At 42.3% G+C, this 15,592-nt stretch overlaps 1 protein-coding gene across 1 annotated transcript in view; it reads right to left on the reverse strand.

Moving 5' to 3' along the window:
* SLC2A13 (solute carrier family 2 member 13) overlaps positions 1-15,592 on the reverse strand; it is a 333,838-nt gene that overhangs the window by 218,407 nt on the left and 99,839 nt on the right. The window contains exon 3 of the mRNA XM_062195072.1: positions 4,502-4,710. Coding sequence (XP_062051056.1) covers positions 4,502-4,710 — 209 coding nt within the window. The remainder of the gene's footprint in view (positions 1-4,501; positions 4,711-15,592) is intronic.

The raw sequence follows: 15,592 nt of genomic DNA on the forward strand, positions 1-15,592 counted from the left end.
GTATTTCTTCACAGTACGATTAGAATTCTTTTAAAAGTTAAAATATATTGGGAGGCGGCAAGATGGCGGAATAGGAAGGGAGCACATTGATAGTTCAGCAAGACACACAGGTTAATAAAAGTGGAGATACTGCAGGGTCAAGGAAGAGTAGGGGATGAAACAGCAGCAGAAACTCTTCCGGAACTAGTGATTCACAGTGGACCTGCGTGGAGAGCGTGGGAGCCCAGGTTCGGGACACCAGCGGCAGACTCAACGCACCAGCGCTGGAACGCGAGGTGAGCCGAACCTCAATAGCCCGAGACACCAGCGGGCAAGCGGAAAGAGGAGACTAGAGGGAACGAGGCTTGAAACTCCGTGGGGAAAAGTTCACCAGGCTAACTAGAAGAGAGAGTGGAAAAAAAAAAAAAAAGTGACCGATACGGACACGAGTTTCTCTCTCTCCGCTCACCCCTCAAAGGCGAGCAAGACAAAGAGCAGGCGCCATTTTGGACATATGTCATAAGCAGGGCGAACTCAGGTCTGCACCGGCCCTGAGCCTAGCAGAAAAACCTGACTCTGGGGGGAGGGGTGAAATAACTGGAGATTAGCATCTAACTTGGCAACCCAGTGGGAGACTGCAGGAGAATTGGAGCCCACACCAAGGGCAGCAGAGATTCCCTGTGTGGTCCTTGGGAAAGAGCTTCTGATCTCTGGCTCCTGTGGGTATATCATTTGCCTGCTAACTACCTCCAATTACGTTCAGCTGTGCGTAATTACATCCCTTTTTAATCAAAAAAAAAAAAAAAAGAAAAAAAAAAAGAAAAAGAAAGAAAGAGAGATTTACCACGCCTAACCTGGGAGTGTCATCTTTGACACACCCTCAACCCTGAGGAACCAAACACAGCTCTCAGTCCACACTCATCTCAAGCCTCTAAGGCTCCACCAAAAGCAGACAGTCCACTTAATATAGAGCCATAGTGTAACAAGAAAAAACACCACAGTGAAGAAACCAAATATCTCCAACATGCCATACAACAAACGCAAAAACCGAGGTAACAAGAACAAGGAAGACATTATGACGCCCCCAAATGAAAAAGACACCCCAATTCAAGATTATGAAGATGATGAGATCGAAGAAATGCAAGAAGCGGATCTCAAAAAATTGATAAGAACATTAAGAAGTTCTCAAAAACAAATTCTTGAACTACAGAAATCCTTCATGGACAAGATAGAAAATCTCTCTCAGGAAAATGAAATATTAAGGAGGAATCAAAATGAAATGAAACAACTAGTAGAACATAAAACTGTGATAGTGACGAGAAATCATAATGAAATGAAGAATTCAATAGATCAAATGACAAACACATTAGAGAGCCTTAAAAACAGAATGGGCGAAGCAGAAGAGAGAATATCAGACTTAGAAGACAGAGAACAGGAAAGGAAACAGGCAAACCAAAGAAAAGAAGAAGAAATTAGAAATCTAAAAAATATTGTCGGGAATCTACAGGATACTATTAAAAAACCTAATATTCGGGTTCTAGGAGTTCCTGAAGGCATGGAGAGGGAGAAAGGATTAGAAGGCATTTTCAGTGACATACTAGCAGAAAATTTCCCAGGTTTGGAGAAGGACAGAGGCATCTTAGTACAGGAAGCTCATAGAACCCCTAATAAACATGACCAAAAGAGATCCTCACCACGACACATTGTAATCAAACTCACCACAGTGAAACATAAAGAAAAGATTCTAAAATGTGCAAGAGAGAAACGTCAGATTACTCTCAGAGGATCTCCAATTAGACTCACAGCAGACTTCTCATCAGAAACCCTACAAGCTAGAAGGGAATGGCGAGCCATAGCCCAGGTACTAAGAGAGAAAAACTGCCAGCCCAGAATACTATATCCTGCAAAGCTCTCATTTGTGAATGAAGGTGAAATAAGACTTTTCATAGCAAACAGAAACTGAAAGAATTTGTTGCCACTCATCCTGCCCTGCAAAAGATGCTTAAAGATGTGTTACACACAGAAACACAGAAACATGGTCACCAATATGAAAGAAGGTAAAGGAAGGAAACCTCAGAGCAAAAGATCACAGGAAGCTCAATTTCTCTTTGACATAGAATTAAACTCTGATGCTCTGTTAAAGCAATGTGTTAAAGTAATCTAAAAACAAAAAGCAATTCAAATCAATTGGCAATCTATAAAAAGAGTTAAAGATTTTAAAAGCTATTATTAAAATTGCTATATTGGTCTATCATGCTATGTTATATGTGTGTACATACTGTATGTCCACATGGGGAAATTTTATTAAGAGTTTTATTTTAAATGGCTTATAGATAAGATTGTCCATAAATTTAAGCTGCTAAAATCAATCAAAGATACATTTTCATTTGTGTGACCTGAATCTGTGTATCATATGTTTTAAACTTGTTGGTAGAAAGAAACTAAAAACATTTTATATGGTTGTGCCTAAGTTTACTGGTTAAACAAACTACACCATGTTAGATATTTAAGAGGTGTTTTCAAATACATGATTCTTAAAATTTCTAGAAGGCATTGGACCTTCTGGTAAATGTTTTCTTAAGTTGTTATCTAATGATTGAAACGATTTGCTAAGTATTCATGTAATATTGCTATTGTCAGCAAGCGATCTAGGACTTGCTCCCTCATTTCTCTATTCTAAGCCAAACATGTTCTTTCATTGCTCTATTCTCTTCAAGGTAGGAAACTAATTCTATTATGAAGGAATCTGTAGGATGCACAATTTAATCTTTAGACCTTATAAAAGAGACGGCTAACATTTTTCTGTAATAGCATAGCCAAAATAAGAACTTAAATAATAATCTCATAGCTAGATTCACTTCGCCATCAGCGAAGTATACAGTAAGTAGAAAAAACCTCCCTTTCAGACCAAAGGGAAAGAAAGTTTTAAAGTGAGAATATAATTTTCCTCATGGGCATTGTCTACCTTAGAAAAACTACTACAGAACATGCCTGTGACTATAGACTTGTAGTTCAGGCCACCGAAGATTAGAGATGGGACTTGGGCACTCCCTTGACTTGCATCCTCTGGTCTGCTTTAACACAAACCAGGAGGAAAAGAAAGCTCGGCATCAGAAGCAATGGGTGGCAGGCCTATTAATGGCTGATCTGTACAGTGATCTGCCCTCAAGGAGACTCAACAGGCCAGTCCACTGCAGTGGCTTTCAATGTGGTAAGCCTGGGCTTCAGCAGAAGTCAGCTTGTGAAGAGCCCTGGCAGCTCTGCCAAGAGTTGGATCACTGGAAATGGACCTGCCCTGGAGTCGAAGGATGCCCAGGTCAGAGCCACAGATCTTATTGGCTCTAAGCTGAAAAGCCCTTCACTCAGCCCAACTTCCAAAGTGACCACTGCAGCTGAGGGTTTGGTCAAGTAGGGTCAGCAACATTGCAGGCAGAACTGTAAATTTCTTGTTAGAGATGCCCCCTGCCTTTACCTGGCCAGCTCTCCTCCCAGCCCAGCCAAGTCATGAAAGTCAACAGAGTGCCTTCCCCTAGGAGGTTCACACCTCCCTTAGGATGTACCCCATGTGAAGAGATAGATAGGTCTGAGCCTCTTAACTTACAAGGCCTAAAGCCCACCAGATTATTATCAAGCCCCTTCTATCAGGTTCTATTTGCCTCTCAATCGGAAAAATTACTTGTAGCTTAGACAACGCCTTTCTTAGCTCCTCTAATAATGACTCTGTCCTTTGTTCTAGACCCTGTCTAGCACACTTGGGCCTCATTCCTTTGTAATCATAACCTCTACTCTACCACCAATGGCTCTACTCCCAACCTGTGTGTACTGATGATCCTCTTCCCCACTTAATGCTGTATAATTGTTCAAACCTGGTAAATGCCACTCTTAGGATCATTGGTTACTATCCTCACTCTGTCTTTTATGACCTTGTCTAAATATGAGCAGAGTCGGCAAATTTGGAAGGCTTCCATAGCCTTGGCAACTCATGACGACAGCCTAGGGTGGTTACTGGCGCCATAAACTAGAGTGTCAATTTGTTGGGTCAACAACAGGAGTCACTGTGCACTTGCTCCTCATGTGGGATCTCTATCCTTAATGTGCTGTACATTGTGATTTAATGCTATAACTAGTACTCAAACAGTATGTTTCACTTTGTGTTTCTATGTGGGTGCAAACTGTTGAAATCTTTATACTAAATTGATCTTCTGTATATAAAGAGAATTGAAAATGAATCTTGATGTGAATGGAAGGGGAGAGGGGGCGGGAGAGGGGAGGGTTGTGGGTGGGAGGGAAGTTATGGGAGGGGGAAGCCATTGTAATCCATAAGCTGTACACTGGAAATTTATATTCATTAAATAAAAGTTAAAAAATTAGAAAAAAAAAGTTAAAATATATTACTTTGATTCATTTATAAATATAAAACCATCATGCAACTTAGTGATATTAAATAATACTCAAGGAATACAATTTCAAAGTAAAATCAACAGATACTTTTAAAATTCACACAAGTATGAAGTCCACATACCTGAGCCGACCTCCTTTTCCTCTTCTTCGATGTTGTTTTTGATGCTATCGTATTCCTCGTCGATGGTCTGGTTACCACGCATCTGAGATAAAATTCTGCGAGCCTTTTGGGTCTGTCCTTTCTGAATGAGCCATCGAGGACTTTCAGGCAAAAAGAGAAAGCCGAAAAATTGTAACACAGCTGGGATGGCTGCCAGGCCCAACATGTACCTGCAATAGGAAATGCAGATTTACAGCAATGTTTGGACTTAGCAACACTGGGTATGAGATCACACTCTTCTATGTTGACCACAACACTATCTAATGTTAAACTAGAATTAAAAATTTCTCTTAATGATATATGTGTGGTTTTGAGTGTGCCTCCAAAAGAAAGGATAATTTTATGCTGGACTAAAAATTGAAAAAATAACAAAAATAATAAAAACCCAGTGTTTATCCATCTTGCAGACAAATTACAATGAAAAAGAATGGGCAAAAGTCACAAAAATTACATACACATATTCTAAATCAGACATCAGGAAAAATACCATAATGACCATCCTATCCAAAACTAACACATGTAATTCTGTATTTTTCAGTATACAGTAGGGCTCAGATAACACTCTGACATCTGCTTAAGCTACTATTTTTCATTAAATTAAGGGCCCAACTTTCTTTCTTCAGAGTTACTTCTGCACTTCCCTTTGCCACCAAACGTCATGTTGACCATCAGTACGTGAGGAGCAGACTCACTGCAGACAAAGCCGGGTCAGAAGCCCATATCCTACTGGGAAGGACAGGAACAGGAAAAAGCTGCACCCCTGTGATCAGTTAGGAGGCATCTTCTCTCAAGGCTTATTAATTACCGGTTACATTCTACACAGCAAATAAGCATAGTCTTCTATATCCATCAGAGAAAACAAAGGATACAGCAATATCAGCACAGGCATACCAACACCCAAGAGCTCTCAAAACTGCTAATGCCCTCTCTCGGGGCCTCAGTCAGTTTTAACTCAAAGGGTTAAATGAGAGGAACTTCAAGGTCCCTTTGGGATGGAAACCTGCAGGCCTCCAGGGCTCAGGATGTCCTCCACTGGTCCCAGCTCCCTGGTGGATTCAGGATGACAGAGCCAGGCCAACTCTAGGTACAGTACAAAGCAGGCCCACAGAAACTTTCCTTCTCATGGAAGTGCCCTCATCAATACAAGCAGACATTTCAAAAAACTTCATGGGAGTGGAATTAAATGAGGTCCATTTTAGTGCAAGAAAAGCTTGAAATCCATGAGTCGTTTCTTCATTCTGCACGTTCCTCAAGAACTTTTTGTGAACGTCCCTTTATGCATCGATTAAAAAAAAACCACTTTTGCACTGAAATAAATAATGTTTAATTCCATTTTCTGCGGGCTTTTTGAAATTCCTTGTCGTTTTCAAAACTACACCCACATTACAGCAGCCTAAAACAATCCAGAGATAAAGCTTATGGAATGAGTCCAGTTTCCCAGGCAGTTTCAATTCAACTTCAAAAACAAGAAAAATATTACTGTCACAGGTGCTAAGAAATGACCTTCCCCTACATAGTGTTTATACTAACACTATGTGAGTGAGGACAGAGACATTAAGATGTGACTGTGAACACCACGTGACTGACTGACTGGGTGAATTTCTTTAGCCTGCAGCATGGAAGAAATCTTCCTGCAAGTGTTTCGCAAGTCAGTACTTTTCATACTTAGGCGTGTGGTAATTACACCCATACATAATCACTGCTTCCTCTGCTCATCCATACGAGAGTATTTAACCTCAATTAAACTACACGTCTTCGGCCTCAATTTATGTCACTGCAGTTTTGATTACAACAGATTATTTACCTGTACCACTCGATGGCATCTAAGAATGTACCTTGCACACAGCAAGCATTCAGCAAGTGCTTTGACACGGAAGCAGTCACTCGCCCGCATCTAAGCTTCCTGCCTCTCCTGAACAGCAAATAACCAGCCCAGACTCCAAGGCCGCGTTTTCCGTGGTTGTTTTCCTGGATGACTTAGCTCTGGGGATGCCTTGCAAGCAAATCCTTCCAACCAAGCTATTTATTACCCCAAAGAGAAGACCTTCTCTTTGGGAAGACTTCAGCAAAGGGCGAGACAGACGCACTGGCCCAAATGCAAATGCATGGCCTCTTCTCCTTAGATGTTCACTTTAACAGCCAAATCTGTTACTTAAGTGAATGTTTATGTCTGCAAATAAAAAAAAAAATGTCCATCCAAATGATGCTCCTCCTTAAGGAGTTTAAAACAAATGTTTAAAATGTCCCATAGTGCTAATCATCTAAAGGAAAGTGATTTGAAAAGGCAGATGCTAAATACAAACTAGGAAATAAAAATGGAAAGTTCTAAAATTGAGCGCCTTTATGTTCCATTTCTCCACACCTCTCATAATCTTTCTTTGCAGAGATTAGAGATCAAGACACAAGGGCTGCAGTGAGTGCTCCACAAAGCATGGCAGCAGAGCAGCAGAATCCTTTTCAGGCCTGGGATGCTCACATAATACTCTGTGCATTATCACCGGCTCTTAAATCCCACAATGCAGTAGTTCACACAAAAAAGAAACACTGAGATAAGGAGATTCAGAGGGAAATGAAACAACAAAAAGCAATGTGTGGATATACTTAAGGACCTAGGTTTCTGAAGGGAGCCTTGGAAGACAACTTCAACTGCTCAGTCCTTCAAACCAGCTAAGTCCAATTCAATGCCTTCTACTAAGGAGGGGGAAAGGGAGTGAAACGCCCTTTAAAACCTCTTTAAAGAAACCAAGCAAGACAAATGTCTATCTTACACCTCTCTTGTATAAGCAAAGCAAGAGAGTTTACTTTACCATGCTTTAATTACCTTTCCCGATACAAATGTTTTAATAGGACAGTAAGAGAAAAGCATCAAGTGACATGCAAAGGAAAATCAGATTAACACCAGACGTCTCATTTAAGGTCTTAAAAGAAAAAACACTTCTGACCAATGTTCTACCCAGTGAAACCGTCCTTTTAAGTGAAAGAGAAATAAGGTATTTTCCAGATAAGTAAAAGCTGAGAGAATTCACCACCACCAGAACAGCCTCACAAAAAATTGTGAAGGGCGACCTGTGTCAGACTACAGGTTCTCCTCATTAGCATGTGGAACATCTCCCAGGACAGACTACATTTTACAGCAGAATTCAAGTCTCAGCAAATTTTAAAAGACTGACATCCTATCATGTATCTTCTCAGTCCACTGAGAAATAAAGCTAGAAATCAAGAACATGAAGAAAAATAGAACACTCAAATATTTGGAAATCAAACAACAGGCTACTGAGCCAATGGGTCATTGAAGAAATTAAAACAAAAAGAAATTTTCTTGATATAAATGAAAAGGAAACACAACATATAGAACCTGTGGAATACAGCAAAGGCAGTATTAAGAGGGAACTTTATAGCATGAAGAGCTTACATTGAAAAAAGACAAACACCTTAAGTAACATCTAATGACGCACCTCAAAGACTTAGAAAAACAAGAATAAACCAAACCTAGTATCAGCAAGAGGCAAGAAATAATAATGAACAGAGCTGAAATAAATGAAATTGAAACTTACAAAAATACAAAAGATCAACAAAACAAAAAGTTGTTTTCCGAGAAGACCAACAAAATAGATAACTCACTAGCCAGACTAACAACAAAAGAGAAAAAAACTCAAATAAATAAAATTACAGACAAAAAGGAGGCATTACAACCAATACCACTGAAATACAAAGGAGCCTAAGAAACGTCTATGAAGAACTATATGCTAATAAACTGGGAAACTTGAGGAAACAGATAAATTCCTGGATACGTATAACCTATGAAGATTAAATCAAAATGATATGGACCATCTGAACAGACCCGTAACAAGCAACAACACTGAAGCAGAAACCCAAGTCTTAGGTCAAGAAAAAGTCCAGGACCTAAGACTTTACTACTGAAATCCACAAAACATTCAAAGAGGAAGTAACTCCAATACTTTTCAAACTACTCCAAAATACTGAACAGGATGCAACTCCACCAAACTCTTTTTATGAGGCCAATGTCACTTGGATACCAGTGGGGAATCCCACAGGAGTCCCCAAAACAAGTCACAGATCACCACTTACCCAATGATTAAAAGCAGGCAGACTGTGGAGAAATCCACTGGTAGCCCCCAAAAAGAGTTACAGCTCACCACTGCCCACAAAGAAGTAAAAACAAGAAATAAAAATGGAGTTACTTATGCTAAGCAGAAGCTGATGACATCACGTATGCCAAGCTCAGCACTTGCCAGAAAGATGCTCCTCATCAGACTGAACAGACATCCCTGGGTAACGTGTGCGCTACGGACAACAACCTCAAGTTACCTTCCTACTCGCACGGTGATTGGCCACACCTGAGGAACACTCCAGCTACACCCTGCCTTAGACAGCAGATTAGTGGCACTCTGGGAAACTTCGAGGGAGAACACAACTGATTGGGGATGCCCGGACCCCAGTGGAGACTCCCCCTTCAGAGTGGCAAGGATAAAAGGAGAGCCTTTTCCACTGCTCTCCATCCTCTTGAGGATCATGGCCCAGTACGTGTGAACCTCTGCATCTCCTTGTACTTGGAGCTGAACAGCTAGCCCGTTACTCTGTAGCGGCACAAGGCGACTATGAGACCAAACTCCATCAGAGCCGACGCCTCTTATCAGCCTGCTGCCAGACCCAACTGCAGAGCTGGACCAGACCTCTCAGCAGGGGACCTCTCCAACTCCTGGTCTTGCCCTCACCTGGGAACTTCGAGCCTACTGCCCAGGGTGCCAGTCATCCCGCAACTCCTGCCTGTAAGTGACTGCTCTGAGATCTGTTTCTCCAAATGTTAACGGAGACTTTGGACTCCGCGCTTTGGACTTTGACTTTTTTTGTGACCGTGATATGAACCTTAACAACGCAGCATTTATGATATTAGCCATGTGGAATATGAGGAATGTGCCTTGACCCTGTGATTATGTTATATACTTTGCTGTACTTATATTACTATAGTTGGATTGCCTTTGAGTCTGCTTTGATGCTAGATGTGTGTTTTCATTTGTTGACTTATATTATTTTTGGATTGCCTTTGAGACTGCTTTGATATTAGACATCTGTTATGATCTGTGGATTAATGAATATAACTATATAACAATGGATATGCAGAGTAGTGAAGCGCTAGTGTCAACTGGTGTGGGCAATAACAACCTTTCATTGGAAAGACAGTCTTGTGTCCGTGTGTTCCTTCTTACCCATACTTCGACACATTGCCCTTAAACCCTGTCAAGCTGTATGACAGTAGGTACTCGTTACAATATCAAAACTGACATAAAACTACAGTCCTATATCCGTGGTGAACATATATGCAGAGATTCTAAACAGACCACAGCAAATAGAATCCAAAACCACATCAAAAAGATCATACACCATGATCAAGTGGGACTTACCCAGAAATCTACGGATGGTTCAACATTTGCAAATCCATAAAGGTTATGAATCACATCAACAGAACAAACAACAACCATATGGTCACCCCAACAGATGCAGAGAAAGCACGTGCCAAGATACAACACCCCTTCATGATAAACACGCTCCACAAATTATGTGTAGAAAGAACATACCTCAACACTACAAGGCTATTTATCCAAACCAAGTCAATATCTGACTCAGCGGGGAAAAGCTAAAAGTATTTCCCCTCAGATGTGGAACAAGACAAGGGAGTCCACTTTCACATAAAATGAGAAGTTTTATCGGCCGGCGCTGCAGCTCACTAGGCTAATCCTCCACCTGCAGCGCAAGCACTCCGGGTTCTAGTCCTGGCTGGGGCGCCGGATTCTGTCCCGGTTGCTCCTCTTCCAGGCCAGCTCTCTGCTGTGGCCTAGGAAGGCAGCGGAGGATGGCCCAAGTGCTTGGGCCCTGTACCTGCATGGGAGACCAGGGGGAGGCTCCTGGCTCCTGGCTTCGGATCATCGGCGCAGCGCACCGGCCATAGCAGCCATTTGGGGATGAATCAACGGAAGCAAGACCTTTCTTTCTCTCTCTGTCTCTCTCTCTCTCTCACTGTCTAACTCTGCCTGTCAAAAAAAAAAAAAAGTTTTATCAAGAATGATAGCTAAGGAAAAAGCAATGAAGGGCATCAAAAGTGGAAAAGAAGGACTCAAATTATCCACGTTTGCGCGTGACTTGATGCTGTACATGGGAAAACCTAAACACTCCACCACTCTCCCTCTTTCACCCTCTCGGTAACTCTGCCTTTCAAATGCATAAATCTTTCAAAGGAAAAAATGGGGGAGGGGTGCGCAGCACTGTGCCATAGTGGGTTAAGCCACCAGCTGCAGCACCAACATTCCATATGGGTACCTGTTTGAGTCCCGGCTGCTCCATGTCTGGTCTAGCTCTCTGATAACATGCTTGGGAAAGCAGTAGAAGATGGATGACCCGATCGCTTGAGCTCAAGCACCCACATAGAACACACAGAAGGAGCTCCTGGCTTCAGGCTGACCCAGCTCTGGCTGCTGCTGCCATTTGGGGAATGAATCAGTGGATCAAGATCTCTTTGTATCTCACCCCTCCCCCACTCTGTTTTTGTAACTCTGCCCTTTAAATAAATAAAATCAATTTTTAAAAAAATAACACTCCACCAAAAAGGTGTTAGAACTGATAAACAACTCAGTAAAGTTGCTGGTTACAAAATAAACAAAATACAATTGCTTTTTTAATATGCTAATGAACCCATTCAAAGAGAAACCAGGAAAGACACCCCATTCACAATACCCATAAAAAAATATCAAACATTTAGGAATAAATTTTACCAAAGAAGTGAAAGGTCTCTATAATGAAAATTATTAAACATTGATAAAAGAAACCATTAAGGACCCAAAGAAAGAAAAGATACTCCTTGCTCACGGATGGGAAGAATTAATATCATTAACAAGTTTATACCACTTATAGCAATCTACAGATTCAATGCAAACCCTATCAAAATACCAATGACATTCTTTAACAAATTAAACAATCCGAAAATTCTTATGGAACCACAGAATACCCAGGATAGCCAAAGTGATCCTAAGCAAGAAGAACAGAGCTAGAGACATCCTAATATCTGACTTCAAAGCAAATTACAAAGCTGTAGTAACTAAAGCACCATGGTACTGGCAGAAAAACTGCTATATAGATCAATGGAACAGAACCCAGAACCCAGAAATTAATCCATGCATATACAGCCACGCGATTTTTGAAAAAAAATGCCCAGACCATACAATAGAGAAAAGACAACCTTTTCAACGAACGGTGCTGGCACAATGAATGGATGTACATATGTAGAAAAATGAAATCAGATCCGTACTTCTCACCTTGTACAAAAATCAACTCAAGATGGATCAAATACCTAAATTTGAGGCCGGAGACTAAGAAGCTACTGGAAGAAAATGTAGGGGAAACACTGCAAGACATGGGTGTAGGGGATGACTTCTTGGGCAAGACCCCAAAAGTACAGGCAACAAAAGCACAACTAAACAAATGGGTCTTTGTCAAACTCAGGAGCTTTTGCACAGCAGAGGAAGTGGTATAGTGAACAGAATGGGGTAACAAGTACTTGCAAACCACCTGACAAAGATTAGTATCCCAAATACATCAGCAACTTAAAAACCTCAACATTAAAAAAAAACCATTCCAATTAAGAAACAGGATAAGAACATCAATAGACAGTTCTCAAAAGAAAAAATACAAATGGCACGAATATGTGAAAAAATGCTCAACCTCACTAGCCATTAGGAAAACACAAATCACGACTACAATGAGATATCAACTCACGCGATTGCTAAAACCCAAAAGACAGAGTAACAAATGCTTGCAAGAATATGGAAAAAAGGGGAACAATTATACACTGTTCATGTGAATGCAAATTAGTATTGCCACTGTGGAAAACAGAATGGAGATTTATTAAAATACCAGAAATAGGGGTTGCATATTAGGCTAAGCCAACACCTACATCACCAGGATCCCATATGGGCACCAGTTCATGTTCCAGCTACTCCTCTTCTGATCCAGCTCTCTGCTTATGGCCTGGGAAAGCAGCGAAAGATGGCCCAAGTGCTTGGGCCCCTGCACCCACGTGGGAGACCCAGAAGAAGCTCCCTGCTCTTGGCTTCGGATCGGCTCAGCTCTGGCCATTGTGGCCATTTGGGGGAGTGAACCAGTAGATGGAAGACCTTTTTCTCTTTCTCTCCTTCTCTCTGCTTGTAACTCCACCTCTCAAATAAATAAATAATCTTTAAAAAAGAAATTTTGTTTTAAAAAAGCTGGGAACAGACTTGCCATATGATCCAGCAATCCCAGTACTAGGTATACACCCCGAAGAATTGAGCATACTGTATCTAAGAGATACCTGTACCACCATGTTTACAACAACACGGTTCACAACAGCCAAAACCTGGAATCAACCAAGGTGTCCATCATCAGATGGATGGATAAAGAAAAATGGTATATATGCATAATGAATTATTCTTCTACCATTTGCAGCAAAATGGATGCAACTGGAGGACAAGTAGAGTGAAATAAGTTGGACAAAGAAAGGCAAACACTACATTTTACCCCTTCTATACAGGAGCTAATTTTTTTAAAAAGATTTATTTTATTTATTTAAAAGTCCAAGTTACAGGCTGGCGTCGTGGCTCACTAGGCTAATCCTCTACCTGCGGCGCCGGCACACTGGGTTCTAGTCCTGGTTGGGGCGCTGGTTGCCCCTCTTCCAGTCCAGCTCTCTGCTGTGGCCCAGGAAGGCAGTGGAGGATGGCCCAAGTCCTTGGGCCCTGCACCAATGTGAGAGACCAGGAGGAAGCACCTGGCTCCTGGCTTTGGATCAGCACAGCGCACCAGCCAGAGCAGCCATTTGGGGGGTGAACCAACAGAAGGAAGACCTTTCTCTCTGTCTCTGTGTCTCACTGTCTAACTCTGCCTGTCAAAAAAAAAAAAAAAAAAAAAAAGGCCAAGTTACATTGAGAAAGGGAGAGAGAGAGACAGCCTCCATCCCCTGGTTCATCCCCCAAATGGCCGCGATGGCTGGGGCTGAGCCAGGCTGAAGCGCACCAGCCAGAGCAGCCATTTGGGGGGTGAACCAACAGAAGGAAGACCTTTCTCTCTGTCTCTGTGTCTCACTGTCTAACTCTGCCTGTCAAAAAAAAAAAAAGGCCAAGTTACATTGAGAAAGGGAGAGAGAGAGACAGCCTCCATCCCCTGGTTCATCCCCCAAATGGCCGCGATGGCTGGGGCTGAGCCAGGCTGAAGCCAAGAGCCAGGAGCTTCCTCTGAGACTCCCACATGGGCACAGGGGCCCAAGTGCTTGAGTCATCCTCTACTGCTTTCCCAAGCTCATCAACAGGGAGCTGGATGAAAGTGGAGCAGCAGTGACTCAAACTTGTGCCCATACTGGATGCTGGCAGATAGCAGTCTAACTCACTATACCACAATACCAGCCCTAGGAGCTAAAATTAACAAACAAAACAAAACAAAACAAACAAAAACAGAAAAAGAGAAAGAAATGCCTGTGTATATCAGTACTGCCACAATTACAGTTTAGTAAAACTTTTATACTTTTGTGAAACCAATGGTTAAGAATGTTACACTACTATAGTTTCAATGATCCGTGATTACTTTAAAATTTACTGTATATGGGTGAAATGGTCATTTTTCCTTTCAATTATTATTTATAGCTGTTGTCTAAACTAGGGTTTTTCTGCCTTTTTTTAAGATTTATTTATTTATTTGAAAGGCAGGGTTATAGAGAGGGAGGCAGAGAGAGAGAGACTTTCCATCCACTAGTTCACTCCCCGAATGTTGGTAACAACTGGGGCTGGGCCAGGCCGAAGCCAGCACCTAGGAGCTTTTTGGGGTCTCCCATGTGGGTGGCTAGGGCCCAAGCCCTTGGGTAATCTTTCAATGATTTCCCAGGTGCACTGGCAGGGAGCTGTATCAGCAGTAGAGTGACCTCCTGCCAATATGGATGCCAGCACTGCAGGAGGCAGCTTTAGCCACTAAGACACTGAGATGGCCTTGGTCTCTCTGCTTTCTACTAGTCAAACTTGTTATTTGGTGAACCATTAAGCCTTTTTACTGTAATGTGAATGTAAAATGATATTATCTCAAAAACTGCAAGAAGATAAGAAAAAGAAAAAGGGGAAGGGAGGGAGGGAGTTTCATTATATTATTAAAATCCTATCAATGAACTATATTGAATCTGTTAAAAACTAATAAGTTTTTTAATTTAAAAACTGGATAACTACATCAAGTAAATTAGTATTTCTGTAAACAAAGGAAAATATTTAGCAGGAATAACCTGGGGGCTTTGTGGAAACCCAGGACTCCAGAAGAGGGGATGTGGAATGCCAGGCCACAGATCTGGGCCCACAAACCACAAAGCCCAGGACAATGCCCTGCGCCTCTGAGTGCACAGGTGGCAGAGTCTGCTTCCTGGAGATGCTGGGAGAGAACTGAGGTTACCATGCACCCGTGGCTGAGCGGAGGGTCCCCCTGGCAAAGGTTTCCCCACCCTGAACCCCTATGCACACAATCAATTCACCGTCACGTGCCTGTGCTAGGGGCTGTCCACTCACGGTATCGGCAGCAAGAACTGACTGCTCCCTGGAGGGAGAATCCTTCCTTTGAGGCTGTCAGCCAGGGGAGCAGGAAGGATAAATGAGGGCTCACGTTGCTGTGGCACTGATGGAAATTCAGCAAGAGCTGAGCAGAGCAGGATGTCCAGGCAGTGCCAGGGCCTGACCACCAGGCTGCCTAGCCTAGGCAGCGAGGACGCTGATGAATGACATCTACTGGTGTCATCTGGTGGGATGGCCGGTCCCTTCCTGAGTCTTGAGAGCTCATTATGCCAAGTTTAATCAAGGGTTCCAAACCCCGGCTCCCATAAGGCAGCCTGGGGCACAGAACACACACCAGTGTCCAGCCGCCCCCATCCCCAGGGACTCTGATTAATAGCTCTGGGCTTGGGCCCAGCAAACTCTATTTTATTAAAAGCTCCCCAGCTGGTGCTAATGTGCAGTAGTGGCTGAGAACCACAGACCT

The sequence above is a fragment of the Lepus europaeus genome, chromosome 6 (genome assembly GCF_033115175.1).
Source record: "Lepus europaeus isolate LE1 chromosome 6, mLepTim1.pri, whole genome shotgun sequence".
In the NCBI taxonomy this organism is placed as follows: Eukaryota; Metazoa; Chordata; class Mammalia; order Lagomorpha; family Leporidae; genus Lepus; species Lepus europaeus.